Below are 16025 nucleotides of genomic sequence, written 5' to 3'. Positions count from 1 at the left end.
AATTTGCACTCGTGGGCAAATTTTCACATGGAGCACCCTCATACAGCATCCTGCACAAACTAATCGCTGGAACGGGCATCAAAAACAAATTCACGGTTAGTATGCTCAACACCAGACATGTCTTAATTTCCCTATCCTGTGAAGCGGATTTTTCTCGTCTGTGGCTGCGGCGTATTTGGTATATTCAGGGGTACCCAATGCGCGTCTTCAAGTGGACTCCTACTTTCACACCGTCTAAGGAGTCATCAATTGTACCGGTGTGGGTTAGTTTTCCGGAGCTACCAGCACATCTGTTCCGCAAGGAAGTTCTATTCACGGTGGCGAGCATGATTGGAACTCCTCTGCAAATTGACGATGCGACACTCAATCAGTCCAAACTCTCCAAGGCAAGGGCATGCATTGAATTGGATCTTCTCAAACCGCGCCTTGAAAACTTTCAAATCCAGATTTGTGGGACAACTATTGTGCAACGTATTGAGTACGAGGATATCCCGCACTACTGCTCTTTGTGCAAACATGTTGGGCATCAAGACTCAGACTGCTATTCGAAAGGCGATGCTCCTAAACCACCCCCCCGGAAGCCGAGCAATCGTGCTGGAAAGAAGGTTGCTGAAGAGGTCGGGCGAGGCAAAGTAGTGGCAAAGGAAACTGGTGAGAGCTCAAAGATGATGGACCAGCCTGCAAAGGACCCCAGGTACCAAACTGAACACAAAACTGATTCTATGGCTAGCGTGGATGAAAATATTGTTTCTGTTGATATTGCTAACACCACATGTGAGGGAGGAAAAATGGGTGATGAGAATTCGGAAAATAGAATGGCTGAAGGAAATTGGATACAAGTGGGAAATGCTACCATGCTTTTACAAGAGAATTCAGATAAGGGGGAGACTCTGGTTATCGATGCCACGCCATTGAAGATCTGCGATCCACCTTGCTTTACCAATTGCAACCCTGCAGACTCGGTTGAGCAGTTATTATTGGAGTTGGCATCCCCGGACAAACTGCCTAGAAATGATTTCATCGTAGAGAGATTGCCGGAGTACTTGGTCAAGAATACAGAGTTAAAACTTCGAGTGATGAAACAGAGGAGTACTTCCTGCGGTCCAAGAATAATGACAGACCGAATCAAGGAAAAGTTGAAGAAGCAAAATGGTTGATGTCCTATAATTATGTAAAGGAGTAGTACTCCTACTTTTATGTTTTTGTTGATTTTATATTGTAATGCTGACTTTGCTTTATTTTCTATGAAGAAGGGATGGGGACCCCGAAAAGCCACCCCCACCTTCGGGTGTTTAATTTGAAAAAAAAAAACCCTAAACCCTAAACCCTAAACCCTAAACCCTAAACCCTAAACCCTAAACCCTAAACCCTAAACCCTAAACCCTAAACCCTAAACCCTAAACCCTAAACCCTAAACCCTAAACCCTAAACCCTAAACCCTAAACCCTAAACCCTAAACCCTAAACCAAACCCAAAAACCCTAAACCAAATCCTCTCAACTTCTCACTAGAAGTGTGTGAGATTTAACACACTAAATCTTCCACCACCAACCACCACCAAACCACCACTTTTTGAGCCTCACCACCACCACCAACAGACAGCCCACCTCCTTCTCCTCCGCGGCGTCACCGCCGCGCCGCCGCCGGCCGGTCGCCGGAAAATTGCACCGGCGAGTGAAGCCACACGCGCACCACCACTAGATGCGCCTCTGAGAACCCGTCACAACCATGGTGGTTTCGCTCTGAACGGCCACCGGACGCCACCGTACGCGCCCGTCAAAGTTGCAGAAATCGCGCCCAAATCGCCGCTGTTTCGCCGCCGGCTTCTCTCTAAAAATCCGGCCGTTTCCCGGCGAGTTACCGGCCGTGTTATATACCATTTTGATCGGCTTGATGAGCTCTACAATTCCCCTCAAACAATTTGAGGTTTCATGCACGCACGACGATGGGCTATGTCCTCGACCGCCGATCACTTCCGCCGTCGATTCGCCGCCGTCACTGCGACCCACGGTCGCGGACCACCACGGTTGGAATCCTCTCCTCAAGGCGAGTCGATTGGGACCGGTTTCGTCAGGTTTCATCACCTGTGTGCCGAGTTCTTGCAAATCTCCCGTTCGCGCAATCACCGCCCGTCGCACCGCCGTTCCGCCGCCGTCCGCCGTCGGTTCACTGGCGGAGCTACACCATTGCAATCGCCTCGTCATGGAGAAGCCTCCCGTCCGCCCAAAAATCGACATCGGAGCTCCGGCCGCAGCCTCTCCTCCGGCAGCCGTCGTCCTTGAGCCATTGTTGACCGAGTTGACTCGGTCAACGGTCAACCCTCCTTTGACCGAGTTGACCCGGTCAACTCAGTCAACCGAACAGATTCAGCACCCGTCTTCCGCAATTCCGACGTCGAATCTTCCGAAGAAAACATTTGCTGAAGTCCTTGCACCAACACGGGCCTCGAAAACTGCAACACCGGCACCGCACAAATACTTCCCTGCAGACTTGCCATCGCCCGGTATCGGTACAGTTTTGACAGGCGACAAAGGTCCAACATTGCTATTCACAGATGCTGAGACCGAAGTCCTTGCAGCTCCATTCAAATTTGCACTCGTGGGCAAATTTTCACATGGAGCACCCTCATACAGCATCCTGCACAAACTAATCGCTGGAACGGGCATCAAAAACAAATTCACGGTTAGTATGCTCAACACCAGACATGTCTTAATTTCCCTATCCTGTGAAGCGGATTTTTCTCGTCTGTGGCTGCGGCGTATTTGGTATATTCAGGGGTACCCAATGCGCGTCTTCAAGTGGACTCCTACTTTCACACCGTCTAAGGAGTCATCAATTGTACCGGTGTGGGTTAGTTTTCCGGAGCTACCAGCACATCTGTTCCGCAAGGAAGTTCTATTCACGGTGGCGAGCATGATTGGAACTCCTCTGCAAATTGACGATGCGACACTCAATCAGTCCAAACTCTCCAAGGCAAGGGCATGCATTGAATTGAATCTTCTCAAACCGCGCCTTGAAAACTTTCAAATCCAGATTTGTGGGACAACTATTGTGCAACGTATTGAGTACGAGGATATCCCGCACTACTGCTCTTTGTGCAAACATGTTGGGCATCAAGACTCAGACTGCTATTCGAAAGGCGATGCTCCTAAACCACCCCCCCGGAAGCCGAGCAATCGTGCTGGAAAGAAGGTTGCTGGAGAGGTCGGGCGAGGCAAAGCAGTGGCAAAGGAAACTGGTGAGAGCTCAAAGATGATGGACCAGCCTGCAAAGGACCCCAGGTACCAAACTGAACACAAAACTGATTCTATGGCTAGCGTGGATGAAAATATTGTTTCTGTTGATATTGCTAACACCACATGTGAGGGAGGAAAAATGGGTGATGAGAATTCGGAAAATAGAATGGCTGAAGGAAATTGGATACAAGTGGGAAATGCTACCATGCTTTTACAAGAGAATTCAGATAAGGGGGAGACTCTGGTTATCGATGCCACGCCATTGAAGATCTGCGATCCACCTTGCTTTACCAATTGCAACCCTGCAGACTCGGTTGAGCAGTTATTATTGGAGTTGGCATCCCCGGACAAACTGCCTAGAAATGATTTCATCGTAGAGAGATTGCCGGAGTACTTGGTCAAGAATACAGAGTTAAAACTTCGAGTGATGAAACAGAGGAGTACTTCCTGCGGTCCAAGAATAAAGACAGACCGAATCAAGGAAAAGTTGAAGAAGCAAAATGGTTGATGTCCTATAATTATGTAAAGGAGTAGTACTCCTACTTTTATGTTTTTGTTGATTTTATATTGTAATGCTGACTTTGCTTTATTTTCTATGAAGAAGGGATGGGGACCCCGAAAAGCCACCCCCACCTTCGGGTGTTTAATTTGAAAAAAAAAACCCTAAACCCTAAACCCTAAACCCTAAACCCTAAACCCTAAACCCTAAACCCTAAACCCTAAACCCTAAACCCTAAACCCTAAACCCTAAACCCTAAACCCTAAACCCTAAATCCTAAACCCTAAACCCTAAACCCTAAACCCTAAACCCTAAACCCTAAACCCTAAACCCTAAACCCTAAACCCTAAACCCTAAACCCTAAACCGCTTCAGCCACCCCAAAGCCGAGAACTCCAGAATCCAAGAAGTTGATTGAAGTGGGAAATGGTGCAGCGGCTGACGTACAGGAAGCGGCATAGCTATGCCACGAAATCCAACCAACACCGGGTCGTCAAAACACCCGGTGGGAAGCTAGTATACCAGAGTACTAAGAAAAGAGCAAGCGGTCCGAAATGCCCTGTTACTGGCAAGAGAATCCAAGGGATTCCTCACTTGAGACCTGCTGAGTACAAGAGGTCTAGATTATCCAGAAATCGGAGGACTGTCAACCGTCCATATGGTGGCGTATTGTCTGGTGGTGCTGTGAGGGAAAGGATCATTAGAGCTTTTTTGGTGGAAGAACAAAAGATTGTGAAGAAGGTTTTGAAGATACAGAAAGCAAAAGAAAAGCTTGCTGCTAAGAGCTAAAGTGCACTGGTGCTGAGATAGTGTCAGAAAAAATTAGCCAAGGATTATGGAATTGTATTGTGAGGTTTAAAAGCTTACTACTATCTGTATTTTGTTGGGATTCTTTGGAATATGACTTTTGATTTTCCTTGGTTTGTTGAGAAATCTGTGATGCTAGGTTTTTGGGTTTTCAGCCAGTTGATGGCAATTAACTTTGGATTGCTTTTATGTGATTTAAAGTTTTGGTCTCATTGATTTTAAGTCATTGTATTTCCTTCGTTGGTGGGTTTTAATTGGTTGATTTCGAATTGGCTGCATACTGTTGTTTCTGAGGCTGGAGGAACTTGTGCTAGGCTTCTGTTGTCTACTCTCGTTAACCTAGAGGAACTCACAAGCTGATGCAATGTTTCCCAATAATATATGGAAGTATATTGATTTTCAAAAAATTTTTAAAAAAAAAAAAAACCCTAAACCCTAAACCCTAAACCCTAAACCCTAAACCCTAAACCCTAAACCCTAAACCCTAAACCCTAAACCCTAAACCCTAAACCCTAAACCCTAAACCATTGTTTTAGATTTCAATTTTTGGAGCCCTAGCTACTCAGTAGCTACCCACCAGATCCGAGCAACGATGAAGCTCGTAAGATTCTTGATGAAGTTAAATAACGAAACTGTCTCAATTGAACTCAAGAACGGCACTGTCGTTCATGGAACCATTACAGGGGTTGATGTCAGCATGAATACACATTTGAAGACTGTTAAACTCATACCAAAAGGAAAGAATCCAATTACGCTTGACCATTTGAGCGTTAGGGGAAATACAATTCGCTACTATATCCTTCCTGACAGCTTAAATCTTGAAACTTTGCTTGTTGAAGAGACCCCAAGAGTTAAGCCCAAAAAGCCAACTGCAGGGAGACCTTTGGGTCGTGGTCGGGGCAGAGGACGTGGTCGGGGCCGTGGACGTGGTCGTTAGTTTTTTTTTTGGTTATTTCCAAATTCCAATATTTGGAACATTTGGAATCTACCTCCATATGCAAAACAAAAAAAAAAAAAAAATTGTGTTGAGAGTTCGGGGTATGTAAGAAATGAATATTAATGGCACTTTTCAACTGACTCTTTCAACTGCATATATTCCAGATTGACTCAAGTTCTCTCATTAGGAATGCTAGGTTTTTAGATGCCTCTGTGTAACGCAGTGAGTGTGGTGGTACCTATCTTCTAAGATGCAAGTGTATGAACCATTAAGCTTAAGTTTCTGTCCTGATGAAATATGAGTCACTCTTTTGTATGGGAAAAAGTACTATGAATCAACTACTATGTCATCTTGGTTTAGTTCAAAAAAAAAAAAAAAAAAAACCCTAAACCCTAAACCCTAAACCCTAAACCCTAAACCCTAAACCCTAAACCCCAAACCCCAAACCCCAAACCCCAAACCCCAAACCCCAAACCCGAAACCCCAAACCCGAAACCCTAAACCCTAAACCCTAAACCCTAAACCCTAAACCCTAAACCAAACCACCCCATTCTTGACTTGCCAAATCCTCTCAACTTCTCACTAGAAGTGTGTGAGATTTTCACACACTAACGCTTCTACCACCCACCACCTCCAAACGAACAACTTCTCAGCCTCACCACCACCACCAACAGAGAGCCCACCTCCTCCTCCTCCGCGGTGTCGCCGCCGCGTCGCCGCCGGCCGGTCGCCGGAAAATTCCACCGGCGAGTGACGTCACACGCGCACCACCATTGGATGCGCCTCTGAAAATCCGTCACAACCATGGTGGTCTCGCTCTGAACGGCCACCGGACGCCGCCGTACGCGCCCGACGAAACTGCAGAAATCGCGCCCAAATCGCCCCATTTTCGCCGCCGGCTTCTCTCTAAAAATCCGGCCGTTTCTCGGCGAGTTGCCGGCCGTGCCATATACCATCGTGATCGTCTCGATGAGTACTACAATTCCCCTCAAACAATTTGAGGTTTCATGCACGCACGACGATGGGCTTGTACCTCCACCGCCGCTCACTTCCGCCGTCGATTCGCCGCCGTCACGGCGACCCACGGTCGCGGACCACCACGGTTGGAATCCTCTCCTCAAGGCGAGTCGATTGGGACCAGTTTCGTCAAGTTTCATCACCTGTGTGCCGAGTTCTTGCAAATCTCCCGTTCGCGCGATCGCCGCCCGTCGCACCGCCGTTGCGCCGCCGTCCGCCGTCGGTTCGCTGGCGGAGCCACACCATTGCAGTCGCCTCGTCATGGCGAAGCCTCCCGTCCGCCCAGAAATCGATGTCGGAGCTCCGGCAGCAGCCCCTCCTCCGGCAGCCGTTGCCCTTGAGCCATTGTTGACCGAGTTGACTCGGTCAACGGTCAACCCTCCTTTGACCGAGTTGACCCGGTCAACTCAGTCAACCGAACAGATTCAGCACCCGTCTTCCTCAATTCCGACGTCGAATTTTCCGAAGAAAACATTTGCTGAAGTCCTTGCACCAACACGGGCCTCGAAACCTGCAACACCGGCACCGCACAAATACTTCCCTGTAGACTTGCCATCGCCCGGTATCGGTACAGTTTTGACAGGCGACAAAGGTCCAACATTGCTATTCACAGATGATGAGACCGAAGTCCTTGCAGCTCCATTCAAATTTGCACTCGTGGGCAAATTTTCACATGGAGCACCCTCATACAGCATCCTGCACAAACTAATCGCTGGAACGGGCATCAAAAACAAATTCGCGGTTAGTATGCTCAACACCAGACATGTCTTAATTTCCCTATCTTGTGAAGCGGATTTTTCTCGTCTGTGGCTGCGGCGTATTTGGTATATTCAGGGGTACCCAATGCGCGTCTTCAAGTGGACTCCTACTTTCACACCGTCTAAGGAGTCATCAATTGTACCGGTGTGGGTTAGTTTTCCGGAGCTACCAGCACATCTGTTCCGCAAGGAAGTTCTATTCACGGTGGCGAGCATGATTGGAACTCCTCTGCAAATTGACGATGCGACACTCAATCAGTCCAAGCTCTCCAAGGCAAGGGCATGCATTGAATTGGATCTTCTCAAACCGCGCCTTGAAAACTTTCAAATCCAGATTTGTGGGACAATTATTGTGCAACGTATTGAGTACGAGGATATCCCGCACTACTGCTCTTTGTGCAAACATGTTGGGCATCAAGACTCAGACTGCTATACGAAAGGCGATGCTCCTAAACCACCCCCCCGGAAGCCGAGCAATCGTGCTGGAAAGAAGGTTGCTGAAGAGGTCGGGCGAGGCAAAGCAGTGGCAAAGGAAACTGGTGAGAACTCAAAGATGATGGACCAGCCTGCAAAGGACCCCAGGTACCAAACTGAACACAAAACTGATTCTATGGCTAGCGTGGATGAAAATATTGTTTCTGTTGATATTGCTAACACCTCTTGTGAGGAAGGAAAAATGGGTGATGAGAATTCGGAAAATAGAATGGCTGAAGGAAATTGGATACAAGTGGGAAATGCTACCATGCTTTTACAAGAGAATTCAGATAAGGGGGAGACTCTGGTTATCGATGCCACGCCATTGAAGATCTGCGATCCACCTTGCTTTACCAATTGCAACCCTGCAGACTCGGTTGAGCAGTTATTATTGGAGCTGGCATCCCCGGACAAACTGCCTAGAAATGATTTCATCGTAGAGAGATTGCCGGAGTACTTGGTCAAGAATACAGAGTTAAAACTTCGAGTAATGAAACAGAGGAGTACTTCCTGCGGTCCACGAATAAAGACAGACCGAATCAAAGAAAAGTGGAAGAAACAAAATGGTTGATGTCCTATAATTATGTAAAGGAGTAGTACTCCTACTTTTATGGTTTGTTGATTTTATATTGTAATGTTGACGTTGCTTTATTTTCTATGAAGAAGGGATGGGGACCCCGAAAAGCTTCCCCCACCTTCGGGTGTTTAATTTAAAAAAAAAAAAAAAAAAAACCCTAAACCCTAAACCCTAAACCCTAAACCCTAAACCCTAAACCCTAAACCCTAAATAACTATGTAATTTAGTTATTGAATTAAATATCACAGTGTTAATTTTTATTTTCAATCTAATTGTCAAGTGATTTTAAGATTTTAATGAACATCTTTTGATCATTATGATTTTACTAAATCTTTTATATACATCATAAATAGCATTTAATAATCAATATTAAATAGTGTTAATTCAAAAATTATATATCGCATGAATTAATAACTAGTAAGATTTATGGCGATGGAGCCCCTGAAAATCCCTTCACCTCACTAACAAGTGGTTTTGTTTCAGGGGGAATAAACAAATAAAAAATGTCTTGGGCCACTTTTACACCACCAAAGACATTCAAAAATTTTATTTCCAAAATTCGGCCCAACATATAAGTTTTGTTCGGCCATGTCCTCAGACAGCCCAAATATAAACATAGGCTAAAATTCTGGAGCCTATCTCCCTCGCCACTTTCTTCAACATTTGCGCATTCTCTACCGGTTTACCTTCCGGCAATTCGTGAAGCAGCAGTTGGGTCATCGTCGGATGATACTTGTGTTGGGGCTGACGATAGTAGATTTGAGTGGTTAGTTTTGTGAGGATTTTAGGATTTTTCAGCTAATAATCTTCTCGGCGAATAATTAGCTTATGTCCTAATTTGATTTGCTGTTGTAAAGTTCATAGAAATTCATTTCTATTCGAACAGATCTGTGAGCGTAGCAGAATGTCGGCTCGGTTGATGAAAAAGGTTCTGAAAGAAAAAGAAGCAGCTCTGCAACAACATCAGCAGCTCAATAGTGACGATGATGCAGAATCCCTCAACTCTTCCTCCCCTAACCGAAATCCATTTGATCTTCTTGAGGATGAAGACAACAATAGCAGCGGTGACCACTCCTCGCACCACCACTCTGACCAGGTTTTGTTTCCCTTTGCTTTAATACATAATAGTCCCTATAACCAAATAGTCAAGGATCTTTTTTCTTAATCATCATGTTGTTTACTACTTCAATCCATAAAGTCTCTATGGTACTCACAAGTAGGTATGGAATTACCTTGATTATGAATACCAGAAGTGATGAATCAGTTCGGCAAAGAAATTAATCAAAAGTTAAATAAACTCCTTTTCAATATATCTAGAGTTCTGCAAAATGTTATAGATTCCATGGGCTGAGACATATCTCTAGAATTCAGCAAAATATCCAAATCTCATCAAGAAGGACAACCTACACATGCTTGGCACAGATCAAGCTTTAGAGCAGGTATTGTAGTATCTTAGGAAATGTGGATGATACTGCAAGTTAGACCAGTTTAACACATTAATTAATGAGAGGATGATCCCTTTCAACCATACTAATCATTTTCTTGGAAACTACTCCTAGCACCCTCATGTCTGGACAATTATAAAGTTGAACTTGGTCTACGATCGCCTTGTAATGCTCAATTTGCCATGTTGGTTACTGCTTTGAAGTTTGAAGGATGCAAATAGAAGTGTGAAATTTTAATTGTATATTGTGCCTGAGCGAACATGCACTAGGAATCACCCTACTTGGGCCCTTGGATATGGTAGGTGATGTTTCAGTCTCCAAAAATGGAAAATTGACTTCTTTTTACTCTTCATACAATGTCTAGGTACACATTTCCCTATGATAAATATCAAGTAGAACTCCAATTGTTTCTCCAAATACTCTGGAAGTGATCTTTGATACATTTGCTTGGATGCATTTTGTCCCATCAATATTAATTTTCATTATGTCTCTCTGGGGGATGATGATACAAAAGCCCTCTAGAAACCTGTAGAGATAAGCCTATGGTGCATAACTCCTCTACCTAGTCATGTGGAGTGTGGACCTTATTGGTACTTTTTTCAGTTTGGGCTGCACAGCACAGCACTTCTTCGATATACATTACACCTGATCGGGAGATCAATTTTTGCTCTACACTTCCCATTTGTTTATCATACTTGATGCGGTCTCGCTTTTGAAGTATATGAAGATGATCCTGTCATCCTACAGTGAGCATAAAAAATTAGTTGAAGGTTTGATATAAGCATTTCCAAGCTGCCCCCATAATGCAATACTAGAGAATGCTATCTTATCTTGTATCAAATGCTTAGGTTTATCTTGAGCAATTTTTTCTGCCTGTATCAAATTTATATTGATATGGGTTGTTGCCTGCAGGAAAAAAGTAAAATTTCTGGTGAGGCTTCTGATCGAGGTACTAGCAAGCAGTCTGCCATTGCTGTTAACTCAGTTCCGATGCCAAATGTTAAGGCAAAGAAAAAGAAAAAGAAGAAGAAAATCATGCAAGATTTATGTCCCAGAACTGAAAATGAAGTAATATCTTCTGAACTGATGTTAGAGGGCTTAACTTTAGGAGCTAGCTCTTCCGGTCACCAAAAGATTGCTCCTTATCCTGCTACATCACAGTTCGTAAACAAAGATAGTGATAACAGAACGCCGAAGAAGCATTGCAATTCCTCCATATTACAAGTTGATCCCAAGTTTCTTAGTGCGGAGAATGAGCTGCGAAGGATATTCGGTTCCAGAGTGGTAAAATCACATGAAAGAAGCCAGTTATCTGTAAATTCTAGGCTGATACGTGGTGGTCGGCGAGGTAATCATAATCTCAAAAAGACTGTCCTTGTTTCTGCCTCTCAGCATTGGCCTCGTTGGGATGGATCTTTAACCATGGAACTTCTGGAGAGTAAAGATGGTGTCCACTATTTCAGGTAAGTTCCTTGGTTTTATGTCAATGCCCCCCTCAGCTCTTTCTTCTTTGTTAAAAAAAAGGGTTCAAGTAAGTTGGGGTGTGGTTATAGCATTGTGAGTTGGTGGATACATGACCTAAGGAAGAGGCAGTTAGGAGTTTGTGGGGGGCTAGTGATAAAATTCTTAAACATGGATGGTTTGTTTTGTTTCATGGAAAAAGACATTGAATATACTGAAAATTGTAATAATTTAACCTGTAAATACATATCAATATTGTAATTTAAGAAAACATTTAAATCTATGATGTTTGATGGTAATATTACATGCTGAAACATAGCATTAAAACTCAACTTCGCGTAAAACTTTGAATTAGTTGGATCACCACTAGATTGTAGTCATATGATAGATTATTGAATAACCAAATTATGATATTCACATATTTGATTTTCTTCACTTGGAGAATTCATTGTCGGATATTACTGGCAAACATGCTTTTTACTTTCATCATTATCTTGGAAGTGTTTCTGAAGGCATCTACCTGATTGGATCTACGTATGTGATCAACTTAAGTGTCCAACTGTCAAACAAAATATAATTTGATTTAATTAGTATCCTTGCAGCATAGATTTTTTGGAGTGTATAACATTTATATAAAACTGAGTAGATTACTAACATACTGTACAGTCTAAATATAGTTTGGGATCATGCAAATTGACCTAACCCACAGCCCAATAGAAACAACGCAGGTTAAAAAACTGGACTGAGAACTGATCGCGGTAATTGGATAAGTTGAATAGAAACAACCAAGTGGATTGGATGACTGCTATTTCTATTGTCCTTTGGTAGATATGTATGGATTAACTAAAATTTACTGTTTATGAAATGCCCATCACTCCATCATGGAATAAAGCAGGCTGAGATATTGTTTCAAAATTACATATGTTGCTTATCGGTATCACAGAACTCTGTGTCCATGATACTCTTGTTAATTCAGAGTACGAGTACTGCAAAGTAGTGCAATATCTGGTCTTCTTCTAAACCACCAAAATCTATTTCCAAAGTAACTCGTTTGTTGAAGAATGGAGTTTTATTTGTTAAAAGAAAGAGGAAAGACCAACACATGAAAGTGAAGAATGATTGGTGGTGAGCTAGAATAGCTTCTATGCTTATTATCTTGTAGATTGGTAGATAAACTTCTCTTAGTAGAGACAGTTAGAAACACTATGCCTAGATCTCACTTCACGTAAGATAAGTCTTTTGGCACATAACGGAACAAAACTTTTGCCAATCTGTTTACACTTGCCATCTTATGCACTATAGTATATGCCTGCAACTTCTTTTACAGTCACGTACATCAATGGTGGGCCCACCTTGTGGACTGCAATGTCATTAGGAATAGACAGCAATTTCAGTTTGATTCCTTGTATTGGTGCTTATTTAACTAGCTGCTGGTTCATGTTATGAAATGTGAAATTCAGTTCCATACAAACTGTGGTTCTTATAGATTATGCATGGTTGATCATTTTGCATAACTTTAATGTTATTTAGATACATACACTCATCATCATATGCCCAAGCTCAGAGAGCTTTTGAAGCAGCCAAGGCGATACATGATCTTAATGGTATTGCAAGCATTCTGTTGAACCATCCTTATCATATAGACTCCCTGATAACGTTGGCAGACTATTTCAAATTCACGGGTGAACACCAAATGTCAGCTGATGCTATTGCCAAGTGTCTGTACGCGATGGAATGTGCATGGCATCCACTGTTTGCTCCATCGCCGAACTGTCAATTAAAGTATATCCATGATTCGAACAAGCCATTCTTCTCATCACTTTTTACTCACATGAGAAACATGGACAGGCGTGGTTGCCATAGATCTGCCCTTGAAATATGTAAGTTCTTGCTTTCTTTAGATTCAGATGATCCAATGGGTGCTATGCTCTCTATTGACTACTATGCTTTGAGAGCAGAGGAATATGCTTGGTTAGAACAGTTTGCGGAAGAATATAGGTCTGACAATTCCCTGTGGCTATTTCCCAACTTCTCTTATTCCCTTGCGATTAGCCGATTTTACCTTGAAAAACGTGAACTTTTAGACAATAGAGAAATGGCTATCAGAAAAGCTGCTTCATGCCATCTCATGAAGCAGGCTTTGATGCTTCACCCATCAGTACTGAAAAAACTGGTGGTGAAGGTACCTCTAAAAGATCGGATATGGACCACTCTACTGGAGAATAGTTTCTTTCAATCTGAGCAAACAGGGAGTCCATCTCTGGATCACTTGATTGCGATTTATGTTGAGAGGAGTTACATAATTTGGAGGCTGCCTGATCTGCATAAGTTCTTAAGTGATTCGGCACTTTCGGTGATTGAGATGCTGAAAGAGAAAGGAAGTCATGTGAAGGACTGGGCTTGTGTCAGAAAAGAAGCTTTTCCATCAGAGAAAAATGAGTGAGCATAGCTGCAGTTTTCCTTTTATCTATGCTGCCACAATTTGTACTTATTTTTCCTCTTTGCTTTGCTAGGTACGGACATTTGTTGGTATCAGATTTCTCTGATTCCATGCCGACAATGCCACCTGATAACTTGCAAGACTTTATGGTTGACCAAATGGGTGAGATTGAGAACCGTGAACAGTTCCATAACATTCCAGAAAACCATACGCCTCGTGACCTTACAAATCGAAATGCCCTTGCTGTTCTACTTGAGTCTATGTTACCGTGGATCAATTATGGCACCGGAGATGGTGAACACGTCCAGCATGATCTCCCCGAGCAAGTCAATGAAGAATAGACTTAAGAGTTCAGATAACTTCTTTCGAAGATGAAATTAAAAGAAGAGTTTTCTTAGGGAAGCTGAGGTCTGTATCTTGAATGGAAGTTTGCTTGAACATAAAATGCAGTAATATCTTTTGAGCGTGATAATTGGATGTGGAAGAGCTCATTGGATTTCAAGCTGACAGGATGAAGTTTTCAATTTTGGTTAATTATATCTGCTTGCCCGGTCATCGTATTAAGTACAGGTACCATGTATTTACTGCCTGCGAGAGATCATGCAGTTCGAATCTGAATGGATCCTTATGTCTATGGTCACATGTTTGAGTCATTTTTGGGCTTTTCCAGAAAAGCTGAAACTTTGATCTGATGTTCTTTTTCTTTTTCAAGTTAAAATTTCTTGTACATTAGTCAAACATATTTTTATTAAAAATATTACTAGAAATAATTCTAACTGTCACAGTATGCACACATGAGTTAATAATTTATAGTTATCTTGTACTTTTTCATACATTTGAATTATTATATCTATTCAATATTTATACCTTATTATTATTATTATTATTATTATTATTATTATTAAGTGCACCATTTTGGTGCCTCATTCTTTTTTGGTTGGATTATGTATTTGTGTTACATACATACTCCACCATTTTATGCGTATCAAGTCACAATACGAAAAATAATATTGTATTAACCAAGAATACAATTATCTGATTGACAAATAAGACAAATATCTCAAGTACTTTCCTATGCCTTCATATCTTAATTTCGAGCATGACATCGTCTAGAGTATTGGAGTTCATTGTAGAAAACATCATTAGACGTTGGACTTTTACATTGATTGATTATTATTCTTATTTATGCTAAATATATATATATATATATATATATGTTTTCTGTTGTTTTCACTATTTTTCAATAATTATATTTGAAATTAAATTACATCAAAACTATATTTTAATAAAAGTTAGAATTTTTAACTTTTTATTTATTGTAGTTATTTTTTATCCAATTATTTGTTATGATTGTTAAATAATATTTTATGTTTTGCATTATCCTCGTGAATTGATTAGTTTTGAAATTTAACTATAATTCACATTCGACAATAAATTATGAAATTACAAGTTTATATATTATAATTACTTTCTTTTTAATTAATTGTATCATAAATAACTATATTATGATTAATTATGCAACAATATGCCGAAGCAAGCCTACATGTAATTAAAATTGCAGAATCCGAAACTAGGGGCCAAACAGGGGAAAAAGGGAATAGGTGTTGTGAATTAACCGGTGCAGGAAGCCAAATCTCAACATCGGGCACAAAGTTGTAATTTATAGTTTTTGGGGGTGTAAAGTAGGAGTGCGGTTTTGTATATTTATTTTTGGGAAAATTGCATAATACCCCCCTGTGTTATGCTAAAATTGCACAAAACTTACCTATGTTAAATAAATAGCCATAAAAGACCTTGTGAATTTTGAAACCCTGCAAAAAAGACCCCCTCCGTCCAAAACTGACGGAAGGTGCTGTACACGCGGTGGAAATGAGAGTAGGGCTTTTTTTTTATCCTATTTCAGCTTTTTTGATAGTACAATAGTCCAAAATACCCTTCTCCTTCATTATATATACAACTAAATATCCCCTCACAAACATACTACAAAAATAGGATTTTAAGTGAGCAAATTTTCAATTTGTCCCTTTTGTTTGAATATAAATAAAAATCATATATTACAAATTAAATAAAATTATTATTTAATTTAATATATTTTCATATTTATTTATAAAATATACTAAATCAATATAACAATCCTACAATTATATAAGATTTTCTTAACTTTTATAAAATGTTATATCATTTATCAAATTAAACTATTATTTAATTTAAATGTATTTTAATATTTATTTTAAAATATACTAAAAAAATATATAAATACCTAAAATTTATATCAATTTTTTTAACCTTTATAATATTATACTAAAACTATTAATATATATTTAAATTAAGCATTTACTATTTTTTATTACTTTAAAATTTTATTAAATTAAATAC

At 41.2% G+C, this 16025-nt stretch overlaps 2 protein-coding genes and 1 pseudogene across 2 annotated transcripts; all 3 read left to right on the top strand.

The window, feature by feature from the left end:
* The first annotated feature begins 4085 nt into the window (after positions 1-4085).
* Positions 4086-4752, top strand: LOC110011491 (large ribosomal subunit protein eL34). The gene has a single exon (XM_088884377.1). The coding sequence runs from the start codon at positions 4160-4162 to the stop codon at positions 4520-4522; it is 363 nt and encodes a 120-aa protein (XP_088740503.1). The 5' UTR covers positions 4086-4159; the 3' UTR covers positions 4523-4752.
* A 318-nt stretch (positions 4753-5070) lies between these two features.
* On the top strand, positions 5071-5686 carry LOC105180336 (small nuclear ribonucleoprotein SmD1a pseudogene; annotated as a pseudogene).
* Positions 5687-8908: 3222 nt separating this feature from the next.
* On the top strand, positions 8909-14431 carry LOC105177503 (uncharacterized). Its single transcript, XM_088885300.1, has 5 exons — positions 8909-9069; positions 9190-9399; positions 10661-11211; positions 12740-13648; positions 13723-14431. Exons 2-5 carry the CDS (start codon positions 9208-9210, stop codon positions 13988-13990), a joined length of 1920 nt encoding a protein of 639 aa, XP_088741426.1. The 5' UTR covers positions 8909-9069; positions 9190-9207; the 3' UTR covers positions 13991-14431.
* The last annotated feature ends 1594 nt before the right edge of the window (positions 14432-16025 follow it).

The sequence above is a fragment of the Sesamum indicum genome, linkage group LG9 (assembly GCF_026168435.1).
Source record: "Sesamum indicum cultivar Baizhima isolate 11 linkage group LG9, ASM2616843v1, whole genome shotgun sequence".
NCBI classification, from domain to species: Eukaryota; Viridiplantae; Streptophyta; class Magnoliopsida; order Lamiales; family Pedaliaceae; genus Sesamum; species Sesamum indicum.
Note: the sequence above shows the minus strand (reverse complement) of the source record. Positions and strands in the feature narration are given on the sequence as shown.

Excerpts from the sequence above, each read along its gene's own strand:
- LOC110011491 (XM_088884377.1), top strand. The coding sequence starts at position 4,160 with ATGGTGCAGCGGCTGACGTACAGGAAGCGGCATAGCTATGCCACGAAA.
- LOC105177503 (XM_088885300.1), top strand. The coding sequence starts at position 9,208 with ATGTCGGCTCGGTTGATGAAAAAGGTTCTGAAAGAAAAAGAAGCAGCT. Across the intron at positions 9,400-10,660 it reads CGCACCACCACTCTGACCAG|GAAAAAAGTAAAATTTCTGG; the intron begins GTTTTGTTTCCC and ends TGTTGCCTGCAG. Across the intron at positions 11,212-12,739 it reads GATGGTGTCCACTATTTCAG|ATACATACACTCATCATCAT; the intron begins GTAAGTTCCTTG and ends AATGTTATTTAG.